Here is a 13,265-nt window from a genome sequence, read left to right as displayed (position 1 = left end):
GACTGGATGTTGTAGGTGACAACTAATGAACTGGTTTGTAAGTAATCTTAATTTACTGTTCGGATAATACCCTTTTCTTTTGGCCAATTTGCTTTCTGAAGATGTTTGGCCTTCGAAAATCCATATATGTAACACATTATTCAAAAACAGAGTAGCATGTCCGAATATATCCTAACATGGAGGATGTATTACGCAGCACTATGATTGGTAAAATTATATTAGATAAAAATATTAGTTATTTTTAGATAGATTAGATATTCTGAAGTTAATCAAGGTGCTCGTTGTTGTGAACCGCAGGTGGCTTTACACAACTAGGTCACAATCTATCAACACAGTGGACTCTGACTTCACTTTTAGGATGATTTCACATATAATCTGGTTATAAATGAAGGCGGCATATATTGTGTTTTTAGCAGCGTGTGTTTCCAGTCGTATCTAGCCTTTCTCTCATGCAGATTGCAGATTAGATTATAGACATGACGCCAGTGCTGATTGATTCGCCCAGATGTGTTTGTGTAAGTGAAAATGATGTTAAAGTGAGAGACCTGTTACACTTTTTACACCAGAGAATATTTATCTGGAGTAAAACAATTATGAAACACAACATCATGAAAAAAGTTTTGCCCAACAGACATTGGAATGAATGAACTGCTTAATTTTACTATAAATGAAAAAAATAAATTACAATTAATAAATTGCATTATCACATATTAAGCATGTGTGACAACTTGCCCCAACCTGACATTTACAAAACATACCGAGTTCAACTTTTCTTCACAATTCAAAGTTCTTATGAAAAAGTGCAATTTCTGATCTGAACTTAATACACATCCATGCCAATTTCAACATTTCAAGATAAAAATAAAAAAAAGTAAAAAAAAAGTTTCATAGCTATTGTATATTTGATCACCTTTAGGGGTCAGAAAACGTGCCCTAATTGAAGAATCACCCATATATGTTATTATTGTCTCTAAATGATTCATTTCCAACTGTCCTACTAATCATCAGCACTCCACATGTTTACAAAGGATGACAAAAACCCCTTTTCACGTCCACTGATGAGAAGAACACTGGCGCCAGCTCTCAAATCCACCCCACCACCTCCCACCCATTCTCCATGACCTCTAATTATGTCATGCGAAAAGAGCCGCGTCCCATTGAAAACCTCTCTTAATCAAACCCAATTAATTCCGCTCGCTTCCCGTATTATCCCCTTCGAGGAACTCGTCATCCCCATCAGCCTGTTAACTTCAGCCTTCGCCGTGTCGAGGGAGCGAAATAATAGATTATGCAATTAATTTAGTCGTTAGAGACTTGATTGTTCTTAATGAATACAGTAACTCTGTGGGGGTGTCCTGTGATTCAGAATTTTCCCTCTTGTTCTCACTCGATAACCATATGATCACTCAGCAAAATATCTCTGAATTTGCTGTCATTTTTTATTTTATAGCTCACAGGGATTACAAATAATTATAATTACATTTGTCATTTCTGATAGCCAATATAATGGCCAGTATTATAAATCTTGTTTGCCTGAATAAGCATGAAAGCGAAACCGTAAAAACACAAAACAATTAATGGAAAACCAACAGAATACCAAAAGAAATCAGTTTTTGCATAAAGAAAATTAATTAAAGAAAATTATATATAGTAATTGTGTTTTTTATTGTTATTATTTAAATAATAGCTTAAAAACAGCACAGTTAATGCATCCCTAAAACATATACAAATAAATAATATTATTTTTATTGTATAGTTGTAATATTAACATTTAATAATTTATCACTTTTTTCACATTACAGTACTGAGATTTTTGGCATAATAATAATAATATCAAATTGTAACGTTTTCATTTTTAATGCAAATTTTCATTTTCATCAGATGGTTAACCGTTATGAACTCTAGTTTGGAATATATACGGTCCTATAACCCAACACTGATATTGTGACCGATATATTGTGCATCTGTATTCAGTCTTATAGTAGATTAGATGGTAAACATCACATGCATCAGTACGGTGACTTTGAAAATGAGAAGGCCGTGCATCGCTCAGAGGAAATCGTCTTAGTAACTGAGGTCATGGATTAACCTTTGTATCTTGCTACCAGATGTGTGACTAAAAAAATATTGTGCAACATTTTTCCAGTCAGTTTTAGCAATTTTGAAAGTTCTGAACCTGCAAGGTTTTAAGCTTTACTTGCATCAACAAGCATTTAAAGTTGCACTATGTAACTTTTTTGGTTTAAAATTAACTACATTTAAATAACGAGTTAATACACCACCAATACTCAATAGTTTTTGTCTTACGCTGATTCACTATGGGAAGCCCGGTCGGTATAAGTGTTTATATTTTAGACCTGTTGGGATGGTTTTTGTGGGAAATTGACCCTTCGCAGGGAGCTTGATTGACAGGTGATCTGACCAATCATACTTCGCCATCCACCATTTTCATCGCACGTCCTTGCGTGTCTCATCATATATCCATCCATAAATAGAGAAAAGTTGCTGCAGCTACTTTTTTTATGCATGTATGGTGTGGGAGTGGCATAGTTGTCACAATGAGTGAGAAAGGTTGACATGGAGCAGCTAAATGTCCAAACTCTGGGGAATCACACACTTTTAAAACAAACGGCGAACAGAGGAGAGTCGGCCGGCAAAAAGAGGACGTGACAGAGCTCGTAATAAAACAAGAACCAACATTAGCTCGGCTTTTCGGAGATGGCAAGAACTGAGGGATTTGAAATGTTGTAAAATTGAAATCCAAAATATGGATAATTCACCTCATATATTGAAATTAAACCAATGAAACAAGAACGTTCAAACTGTGAAGAAACAAGTGTATTATTTGACAAAGATTGTTTTAGTAAATCAGTAGCCTATGTATTTGAATAATGTTTAAACGGTGTAATATTTGTGAATTTGATTATGTAGCTACTTCCATTTTCTTGCGAGTGCGGTCAAGATTACTCTCTGGTGCCGTGCACTTGCCACGAGAGCCCGCCCACACGCTGTTCTGATTGGCTGGATTTTATCGCATCGCGTCTGGTTAGGACACGGTGTGACAGTCACACAGATCTTAGACGGTAAGCTTCTCTTTGACTGTTTGCGTTTTTAAGACTTTCTTTTTGCGCTCGCTATCTTCTAACATTACTCTCTGACACACCGCACTTGGCACACTCGTTTTACTTGTATTTTGCGCTTCCTATTGTACCCTACCAGAATAATATGTCACTCAAACATGTGAACCGCACGTGAGATTATAAAATGGACCTTAAACACAACAGACTGACCCACATTCAATGCATGAGAGTGGAAAAACAGCAGATTTCCCTCAGCTTGGCGAACAAAGCTTTTCGCAGTGGATGAACTGCTGCTTTCCCATGATTCCTTTGTGCCAGTCCAGCCGAACGCATGCCTACCCACAACCCAGCCACCCGTGTGCCAAGATGTGCAGCGGTCAGTGGCTGTTTGGTCTCAGCCTGGGCACTAATCCTTGCACTGAACTCATCCTGGCCTGCGGGAAAAAGCTCTAATTGGGGGATTTTCTCCATCATTAACCTTGATGAGCAGCCTTCCCACCCTCCGTTCCCATCCGCGCAATAGCTAATACTTCCTACCTTGATCACCGTAAAGTTCAGCCACAGTACTTATGTTTTTTTTTTGTTTTGTTTTTTACTGTGGATAGTATTTACAACAGCAAAACAGATGGTAAGGAGTGTATATTCCCACGAAGATTAATGCCATCTGTTTAATGCATTTTCACTGAAACCAGATTTGAACATTAGTAGTACATTAAAGTAGTGTTGTAAAACACTACCATGGCATTTCTACGCAAGTGTTCAGAATGCTTTACATGTTGCTAGGGTACTAATACACTAGTTACTAATGTAAAATCTGGACCAATGCAAGTGAAGTCCACACGTTCTGGACTGTGCTTAACATCATGTGAAACTGTACATCAGAAAAGAAGACACATTCACACCCCTTTTGCTCTTTTCCCAGCACATGTTTTTTTGGGGGCCCCAGATGGCCCCTGTAGTGTCCCATCTGTCCAAGAGCATTGCTCACACATCATGAATACAGCCGAGCACCAGGCACTCTGAACATGTGCCTTTACAGCAGCGTCAGGAGGCAATTAGGGAACGGCGGACCCTGGGGCCAATACCCCCTCCCGGGCCAGGCTGATTGACTGGAACCTCATCTTCCTAACAGGCTGGCTTGGCGCCACCGGTCAGGAGAAACAGAGACAGGAGGGGGCGATGAAATAGACAGTCTTTCCTATAGTTCAACCACATGAACTTCTAAACAACCTTTGAATGGATGAGTCAACAGCAAAGCTCTGAGAAACTAGATTTGTTTATTCTTAAGAACATTTGTGGACATTCATTCATCTGTTCAATTGTAATTGTGAAAACATCTAGGACACATTACAAACATTGTAAATAACACATACACACACACACACACACACACATATTAATGATTGTCATATTGCTGTCTAACTTTGGCTTTTCAATTGTTCAAACTGTGCAAGTTACCAAAACATCATAGATTGCCCCATAACAGAACTGTAATAAACAACGGAAAAACATCTATAACTCTTCATCCTCAATATCCTTACACAACTAAACTTAAAACATTATTAGTAGTTTCGTCAATTTAATAATTCAATCATCCCGAAAGTTTAATACTCTTCCTCATGGGAGTCAATATCTTATTATCCAGAACTTTATTAGTCAAACACAACTACTCAAGTTATTGCTACAAAAACTCTGGCAACATGAACTGAGTGAGTTTCCTTTAAAAAAATAAGCAGTGAATTCCACTTGTGTGTTTGTGGGACATGACATCTTAATTGGGGTCCTTTGAAGCCAGGTCTGTTTTTATGGTAAATTATTAACTTAGTAATCATGAAATGACCCTTTAAGCACATTGATGGTGTTTTATCTAAAAATCATTTTGATTGGTTTCTTAGAGTGACAGTCTCTGATTGTCTTTCCCTCTAAAAAAGTGAAAACAAAGATCAGACTTGGATCAGCTGGCACAAACAAAGGGGGAGTCATGGTCGGGTGACGGCAGATAGTTTCCCCTTCTGCTCTTCTGCACGTACAGAAGATGGGTCTGCCAATAAGCCTCTGCCTCTAATGAACACTGAGGCGTACAAATTTGTCCCCCAAACCAATCATTTCTGTCCCCTGTCCTTGCCTTTGAGATCAAAATGAGGGATTGCTGGAAATGAAACCAGCTCCCTGTGTGAGAGGTCTTTTCTGACAATTGGCCATATTTATCGTCTATGTCAACCCAAAACATTTGAACCAGTCCTTAAGGAGGAAGTGTGAATTTGCAGACAGAGGTCAAGTGATGCTAAACACACCCTCGTATTCACATTTCAGTAACTCTGTTTCTAGAAACCATTTCAAAACCAATTAAACTTGTTAGGACAGTTAAACATGCCATTGTGTGCTTTATGTAATACGGAACAGAATTGCTAAGCAACATTTTTCTTTATTCAGATTAAACAGCTGCTGGTTTTCTTGGAAGCTTTTTGTTTGTTTGTTTTACATCCAGTTGCAAAAAAATAAATAAATGGCACACAATTCAATTAGCGCCATTTCGGTGCCCCAACATTTTCTGAACTGAAGAACAAGATAACCATCCAATACAAGAAACATGGTTCTTGATTAACCTTCAGTACCAATTAGTAACCAAGAAACATAAAGGCCCACGGTCAAAGAGAGATGTACCCTGTCTTAGCACATGGGTTGCCAGGTTTTGTCCATGGACTGGATGTGTTCCTTTGCTTTCATCCTCAGAGCAGCAATACTTGAGCTGCGCTGATCTACGTCCTCCAGAGGGTATTTGTCGGTGAAGGGAGGAGGGCATTGGTATGGAGGTGGTGCCATGGACTGCATGTTTTGGGCCATGGGTTGGGGTGGGCTGAGGAAACCGTGACTTGGATAGCCCACTTGCAATCCTTGTGTAGGACCCATGAACCCCGGGATGCTGTGCACTGGAGTGGCACTGGATAGAGGGGATGTCAGCCAAGGGTCAAGGGGAAGCGAGTTGTTCATGGGCCCCATGGTGGTGTGCATGGGCGGGCGGTTGAAGGAGAGCATGGGAGAGTCATGGAGCTTCATGGTGCTGGCGTCTATTTTCTCCTGTCGCCTCCATTTGGCTCTGCGATTCTGAAACCAAACCTGGACAAAAACAGATTTAAATAATCAATCTGTTATGGTAGTGCTATGCCAATAAGATGGTGTTCCACAGAAAGCATCTGTGCAAGACAATTTTTTCCCCAAACTTAGTGGGAAACAACCAAAGTTTGATTTAAGCCATGGAACATGTTTAGAAACATTACTTAAAAGACTGGTTGAGATCAGCATTAATGTTGTTTAGTGTTGCTTTGCAGCTTGGTCTTTCCCAGTGAAGCTGCTTCACCATGATGGTTTTGCAGGGTAATCTGGCTCTTGTTGCTTTAGTGACCAATTAATGTGGCCTTGCTAGTTAAGAAGTTAAAGCAAGCTGGTCACCAAGACTGCGGTTGAGCAACTAGATAAGGATAAACCAGAACACCAGAATTGCATGCAGAAACGCATATCAGTTCCCGAAACACAACTAGAGACAAGGTATAGCCTCCTCTGAAACGGATCCTATTAATTTCACAAAATGATTTAAACACACCTGAACTCGAACTTCAGGTAGGTTGACTTTCATGGCTAGCTCCTCTCTGCTGTAAACATCAGGGTAGTGGGACTTCTCGAAGGCTCGCTCAAGCTCGTGGAGCTGGTAGGTTGTGAAAGTGGTGCGGTTGCGTCTGTGCTTTTTCTTGGGCTGCTCCCCGTCGGCCGAGTCCGGAGACTTGCTGTCATTCTCGATGGACTTCCGCAGGTCGCCCAACTCCCCATCACACTTGTTGGAGAATATATCAGCATCTAAAGCCACAGGTGACACAAGAACAAAAGACATGACTTGACAGTCCACACGTTAGACTTTCACATGATTTTCCGACAGAATTGCAGTACGAACTTAGAGCATGAAACATTCCCACTAGAGTAATTTCACATTGCAATAAAATTGAGTAGTGACAAGATGACTAATATGATCTCAGTTATTTACGTATAGTGACTACATGTAAATTCATTACTAATATGGTATTTCCAAAACTGATATCCTAATCCCATAATACTCCTGGCCAAAAGCTCTTGTAATACACAGCCTTGGACTAGAGCAGTTTTATTGTCACTGATGGTAGGCATAGCTTTCACTGAGGGTCTCCCGTCCCGTAATCCAAGTAGAACAGATGTAGCCTGTTAATTCCCCTGATGGTTTCCCCATAGACCAGGCCCTAATCTACCTAAGGGCTTCATTTGATTCTACCCCCATGTCCTCAACGTAAGGTCACATTTCTAGGAAAAGCTTTATCTTGGTGAACTGTAGAGGCACACTTGCAGTTGGAAAGCTAATTCAATTAAAAGCTGGTTGTCAGGGCAGGTGAGCTTGTCTACTGCACTCACTGCCTCACAAGATGTTGTTGGCATACTACTGTCAGAACACGTGCTGACTAAACAAGTGAACATTAGCAATAGCTGCACTTTTGTGGTGTACATGCAAGCCAAGTAGTGGAAGCTGTGAACATTAAATTGGTGATGGAATCAAGTAGCTCAACTAGTAGTGCATAATGCTAAACTTACGGATATGCCCCAAGATGGAATCTGCTGATTTTTTTTCACATGTTCAGTGCTGAAAATCTGCTAAATAGATTTTTCCAAGAAAGTAAAATGTGTTAAACAACGATAAATAGCACTACACTGTTATTTGTTAGCTGCAAGCAGAATTAAATTTGGTAAAATATATTTTTAAAAGCATTGGAGTGAGGATTTTTTTTTTTAAACGCTGTATGTGGAAATTTTGCAGAGTTCTGTGCAGATTCCATGTGAGCCTGTGCCCGGTTGCATAAAGCACCTTAAGTGAAAATTTCCCTTAAGTTCGCCCTTATGTTTCCCTTAAACCTAAGGGTGTTGCAGATAAATACCCTTAAGTGTAACTTAACTGTTTTTTTTAAGTGAAACGTCATAAACACTTAGAATTTCCCTTAAATGCTGTTTTTTCACTTAAATAATCCCTTAAAAAGCGTTAAGTGTTGCATAAAACCCCTTAACGGTCATTTCCCTAAGTATAACTTAAGGTTTGGAAATCGTAACCTTAAGAGTAACGCAGACAAAAAATAAGACGACATGGCTGAATTTATGGAACCAGCTGAAGATAATTATGTGCCAAGAAGAATTTTTAGGGATAGGGAGAACCCTAATGTTGCATGAATACCGTTTTGATCGACGCGCAATATTTGACATCACTAACAAACTAGACGGCGACCTTGACCGTGTCACAGATCGCAACCAGTCTTTACCTGCGGTGTTACAACTGCTTATAGCACTGCGTTTTTTTGCAACTGGGAGTTTTCAGACGATAGTGGGAGATGTTTTCCACATTCATAAATCGTCTGTCAGCAGAGTCGTTCACCGGGTTGCGGGGGCTATTTCCCGCTTGTGTTAGTGTTTTGCGTATCTATGGCAACAACAGACTTTTATAACGTGAATCCAGGATCGCTGTCGTGAAACACTTAAATGTTTCCCTTACCTAAGAGAATAGTTTAAGAGATTATATGCAACACCCTTAAGTTATTCTCTTAGGTAAGGGGAAATCGCCCCTTAAGTGTCATACTTAAGGGAAAAACTTAAGGTGCTTTATGCAACCGGCCACTGGTCATGGGTTAGTTTCCCAAGGAGCATACACTGCTAACACGTGCATGGCAAGTTAACAGAACATGTAAATATCCTTGCTTGACTAGTAGCTCAAATGCTACAGGTTTAATCCCAGATAAGATCAACCAATGAACTGGACAGTGAAGAGACCCTCTATCATCATTGTGTCCTTGAGTAGGACTCTTAACCACAGGTTTAAGCTTCCCGGGGTGACAGTCCTTGCAATCAATGCACAGTAAGTCCACACTTTAGGAAAAGTGTATGCTAAATGAACATAGCCTTTCTGACTGCCTGAATACACTTTCAGTTTAGGTTAGCTAGAGTGCTTAACACTCCTCAAAGCATTGATTACAAGAAAACAAAGCATTAAAACACCACTCACTTTGGCAACATTAGAAGGACAGGGTTTAATTATCAGGCAAGAACAAATGTTCTGGTTTAGGCGAGCTAGCATCATTAACAGGCAATAGACTGAACTCGCACAATGGTAGTGGGTCAATCCTGGTTCAAGGATCACCACACTGCCTGTCAGACTCAAGACATCCCAATAAAAAAGCTCAGACTTGCTGGCAACTCCTGTCAAATGAGGACAATCGATCTCAAAAGGCCCAAACCATTCAAAAGGAACTTGTCTCTTCTGAGTCACGATAACAAACAATTCAACTCTGGGTCATGCGAGAGATTCTCTCATCACAGGACTAAGAAGCATGATGGATTATGAGCCCAATGGAAAAAAAAATTGGTGCAGAATGGAAAAATGATTATGTCGGCATGCACAGTTGTGCAATCTTATTTAAGATAGAAGAAGATTATAGGAATTCCACAAGGGGATGAGAACCAGTGATGAGCCCCCTTGCCAAATGATTTTCAGGTTTGAAAGGGCCTTGTAAAGTGAAAATGCGATTGCCTCTGTCATATTTGGACTCAAGTCTGGCATTTTACCACAGCCAGAAACCTTCCATAAAACACAAGATGTGTTTAATATCGCAAGTGTTTCTCCTAAAAACAATGAGATTGAAATCAAGACAAATGGACGTCTCCTGCTTGCCGTTAAGCAATCGGTGATCAAAATAAATCTCAACCTCATAAGATTCTTCCAAGACCAAATTATCAGAGCTATAATCTTATTGCATGCCAAACAATCTTCTCCCTTTATATCACCAATACCAAATTATAAGAACTATAATCTTATTGCATGCCAAACAATCTTCTTCCTTTATATCAGTAATTTTTGGTGAAACATCTGAGGTGAATCATCTCCTGCACTATGAAAGAACAACTAAGTAAAAATATAGAGTGTCTATTGGTCTATAGAGTGTCCATCTTTCTATAATCTAAAGAGTTAAAGGACACTATGAATGGCATAGTAACAGAATCTATCTAGGGTTGGTTTGTTACGTAAGTTACGTGTCAGACTTTCGTTTAGGTCTCTTAAGGTGAGGCTTGATGCTAATGCCCTGGCTCATTGCCACTGTCACCTTGAAATCAACAGGAAGTCTCAACATAAGAACTTGTTTTGTGTCAGTCTCTGGGTTTAGTAACAGTGTGTCTTAGTGTTATAGCCATCACAGGAAGCTTGTTAGGGAGTAATTGCACTTGATATGTAATGCAATAAACACCATTTATAGCTCAACAACACTAGTTTCATCCATGTAGGACTCACCATGAAACGCAGGTTGCTCTGAGTCGTCCCTGAGGCTTGGCAGATGCCCGTAGTGATGTGAATCCTGCTTCCCTGGATCTCCAAGACTATCCCCTCCAACTTTGTGTGCTACAGCATGGCCTCCAGGGTTAAGCAAAGGGTCCTGGTCCTTGTTAAAGCCCAGGATGACATCTATGCTGTGGACACGGGTGCCCATCGCCGCACCCCCTGCTTTGACCATCTCGTGGAAGTTGCTGGGCGAAAGACAGCTGTCATCCACCATGTTCATGGTGTCCAGTGACAAATGCATTCGAATGCTGGAATGAGGACGTCCAAATGATAAAACCACTTGATCTGATGGAGGAATCCAAAACGCACTGGTTTTACCTGGTTGGACACATCAAAAAGAGAAAATCAACAGGTGCACTAAATAAGGCATTTCAGGTCAATTTCTTCATTAATATTAGTTTTATTAATGTGATCTGATGCCAATGAATATTTATATACTCTGCAAAAAAATAAATAAACACCCTCTCACTTTCAGCTTCTTTTTTCCCCAGCAAATTTCTTAATGTGTAAATATTTACCATAAAAAGATTCAACAACTTAATATAAATAACACAGCATAAAACAACAAACAATATACTTTAGTATCTGCATTCACAGAAATCCATATGGCAGACCTTTTTTTTAATTAACATTAACATATTTATATAACATATTTACTTTTCTCCAATAAACCAAAATACATATATCAGATTCAAATAGCAATGTGTAAACCCCCAAAATTTTGTTTATATATAAAACACACATTTTTTTAAATCGTTTATAAAAAAAATCCATCAAAATATGTACACGTGGGTATCATAACTTACATTTTTAAAAGTACATGTATATAAAAGTATATATAAATGTTATATTCCATTATAAAAACCCAAGAAGAAAGTTTCCTCAGGACAGAGGGACCACGGTACGGGACATACCTCTGACACGAGATGCTCCCTGCGCTCTCCGTCTCCAGTCTGACCCGCATCCACCTGTTTCTGCCAGCAGCGGGTCACATACGGGTGATGAACACGCCTCCGTCTGCTACTGTACGCCCCAACCCACCTCGAACGCTCTCACGTTAAGCATGAAAACATATACGAATGCACAGAAGTTCTCCAGTGGATTCCTCTGGACAGAGAGCTGGTGTGTGTGTGTGTGTGTGTCTCTTCAGAAGGGAAATAATAGCAAGGGATTACAGGAGCTCATTAATTGGGACTCTTCCCCCTTAAGAATGATTGACAGACGGTTTCTGCTCAAGTAATTGCTCTAAATGGAGCTTGAATTCACCCCACAGGAGGAGGGCGACACTAATGAAGCCGTTTCTCCTTCCTTTACAAAATTCAATTGTTTTAGAGACAAAAGGATGAACTGAAAGTTTTCACTGATGCCTGAAGTAAAGTAAAAGATGTTCATTGGAAAGCTTTTATTGACTATTATATTTTTGGTTATGTTTTCGTATGAAGGGTTAGGACCTTCATGAACATTAACTAATGTTTAAATTTGATTACTGTAAAAGGATATTATCAAATATTAATAAAATTTAAATTATTATAAAATTATATTTAGATTATTACATCAGACATGGCATATAGATTTCATGTTGGATTGTTATGTAAACCACACACTTCACAGCAGGTATTACAGTAAATACTCAATACTATCGCATGAGGAACAATTAGCCAAGTAATTAAAGCAAACGACATGAGAGCAGACTCATTTAACAACTCATTAAAGAGTTAACCCAGGCAAACTCAGGAGTGATCGGCGCTTATTAAAAGATATGACCTCGGAACAAGATTAACTCGCTCGCATTCAAATGAATCCATGCAAATGATCTTATTGCAAATGACCAATGCAACTGCAGTAAATTATGACACATACAATTTTGGAATATTTGCTAATTTCTCAACTATAATTTTTCATCAAATATAGCCATAACAATCATTTCTATTAAATATACAGTATAAACATTGATCTGACAATATGAAACTTAGTTAAGCTTCAATGGCTTTTAGACACTAGTCTTTAAAATCTCACTTTGTATGTTGGACTCAATCATTGGGAGATGGCCTAATGAAGACCTAATGAATGCGCTGACCTCAAGGAAGTCTTAAAATACTTTGAAGGCGCCCAATCACTGCATTTGTTTTGGGTTAGCGTTAGTGAATCTTATGCAGTGCAGAACCGGAATTAAGGGTTAAGAAATGGTCTGAAATTTTGGTAAATGCACTGTGAATACCTCTCGTATCTCACTGAAATCTATTAAACCTCGGCTCAGCCAAATGGTAAAGCCAGTGCACGTGGCCAAGGTCGGAAGGTCGAAAGTTAGCGAAAGGTCGGAGTTAGAAAATACCTGGAAAGCTTGGAGTTTCACCATAGAAGCTAGACAGCTGCTTCTCACGTGCACAAAATCCCCGAGTTCCTAGAAAGGAATGGGCATCTGTCCATCCATTCATCCACCTACTTATCGCCATTTATCTTCCTACGTATATATTTTTTGACGTCAGAGGCAATGAGCCTAATCAAACTCTAGAGTATTTTAGTGCAATTGGGTTTTACCTTGTAGAAGCCAGTCAAACGTGGACAGGTTGAGGAAACACCACTTGACCATTTTGACCAACTTCTTCAGAGTAAAATCAAATTGCGTTAAAATACTCAATTGAGTTAGATTGGGGACATGCAAAAAACCTTAACACTCAAGTGACTGCATAGCAACCATGGGCAGAGATTGAATATGTCAGAATTCAATTTTGTACAATAAACAATTGTGGTAGGGTGTTGGGATAACCAGTTGAGAACCACTGATCCAGGCA

General features: G+C 39.3%; 1 protein-coding gene across 1 annotated transcript; it reads right to left on the bottom strand.

Annotated features, from left to right (window-relative positions):
* Positions 1 to 3,998: 3,998 nt before the first annotated feature.
* On the bottom strand, positions 3,999 to 11,990 carry rx1 (retinal homeobox gene 1). The gene is made up of 4 exons (XM_079592741.1): positions 11,388 to 11,990; positions 10,426 to 10,791; positions 6,682 to 6,932; positions 3,999 to 6,197 (listed from the first exon to the last, which is right to left on the bottom strand). The coding sequence occupies exons 2-4, from the start codon at positions 10,712 to 10,714 to the stop codon at positions 5,751 to 5,753; spliced, it is 987 nt and encodes a 328-aa protein (XP_079448867.1). The 5' UTR covers positions 10,715 to 10,791; positions 11,388 to 11,990; the 3' UTR covers positions 3,999 to 5,750.
* Positions 11,991 to 13,265: the final 1,275 nt, after the last annotated feature.

This window comes from Phoxinus phoxinus (genome assembly GCF_949152265.1).
Source record: "Phoxinus phoxinus genome assembly, chromosome: 20".
In the NCBI taxonomy this organism is placed as follows: Eukaryota; Metazoa; Chordata; class Actinopteri; order Cypriniformes; family Leuciscidae; genus Phoxinus; species Phoxinus phoxinus.
The sequence above is the reverse complement of the archived record's forward strand: the minus strand, read 5'-3'. Positions and strand labels throughout refer to the sequence as shown.

Excerpts from the sequence above, each read along its gene's own strand:
- rx1 (XM_079592741.1), bottom strand. The coding sequence starts at position 10,714 with ATGCATTTGTCACTGGACACCATGAACATGGTGGATGACAGCTGTCTT. Across the intron at positions 6,933-10,425 it reads AGAGCAACCTGCGTTTCATG|ATGCTGATATATTCTCCAAC; the intron begins GTGAGTCCTACA and ends CTGTGGCTTTAG. Across the intron at positions 6,198-6,681 it reads TACCTGAAGTTCGAGTTCAG|GTTTGGTTTCAGAATCGCAG; the intron begins GTGTGTTTAAAT and ends GTTTTTGTCCAG.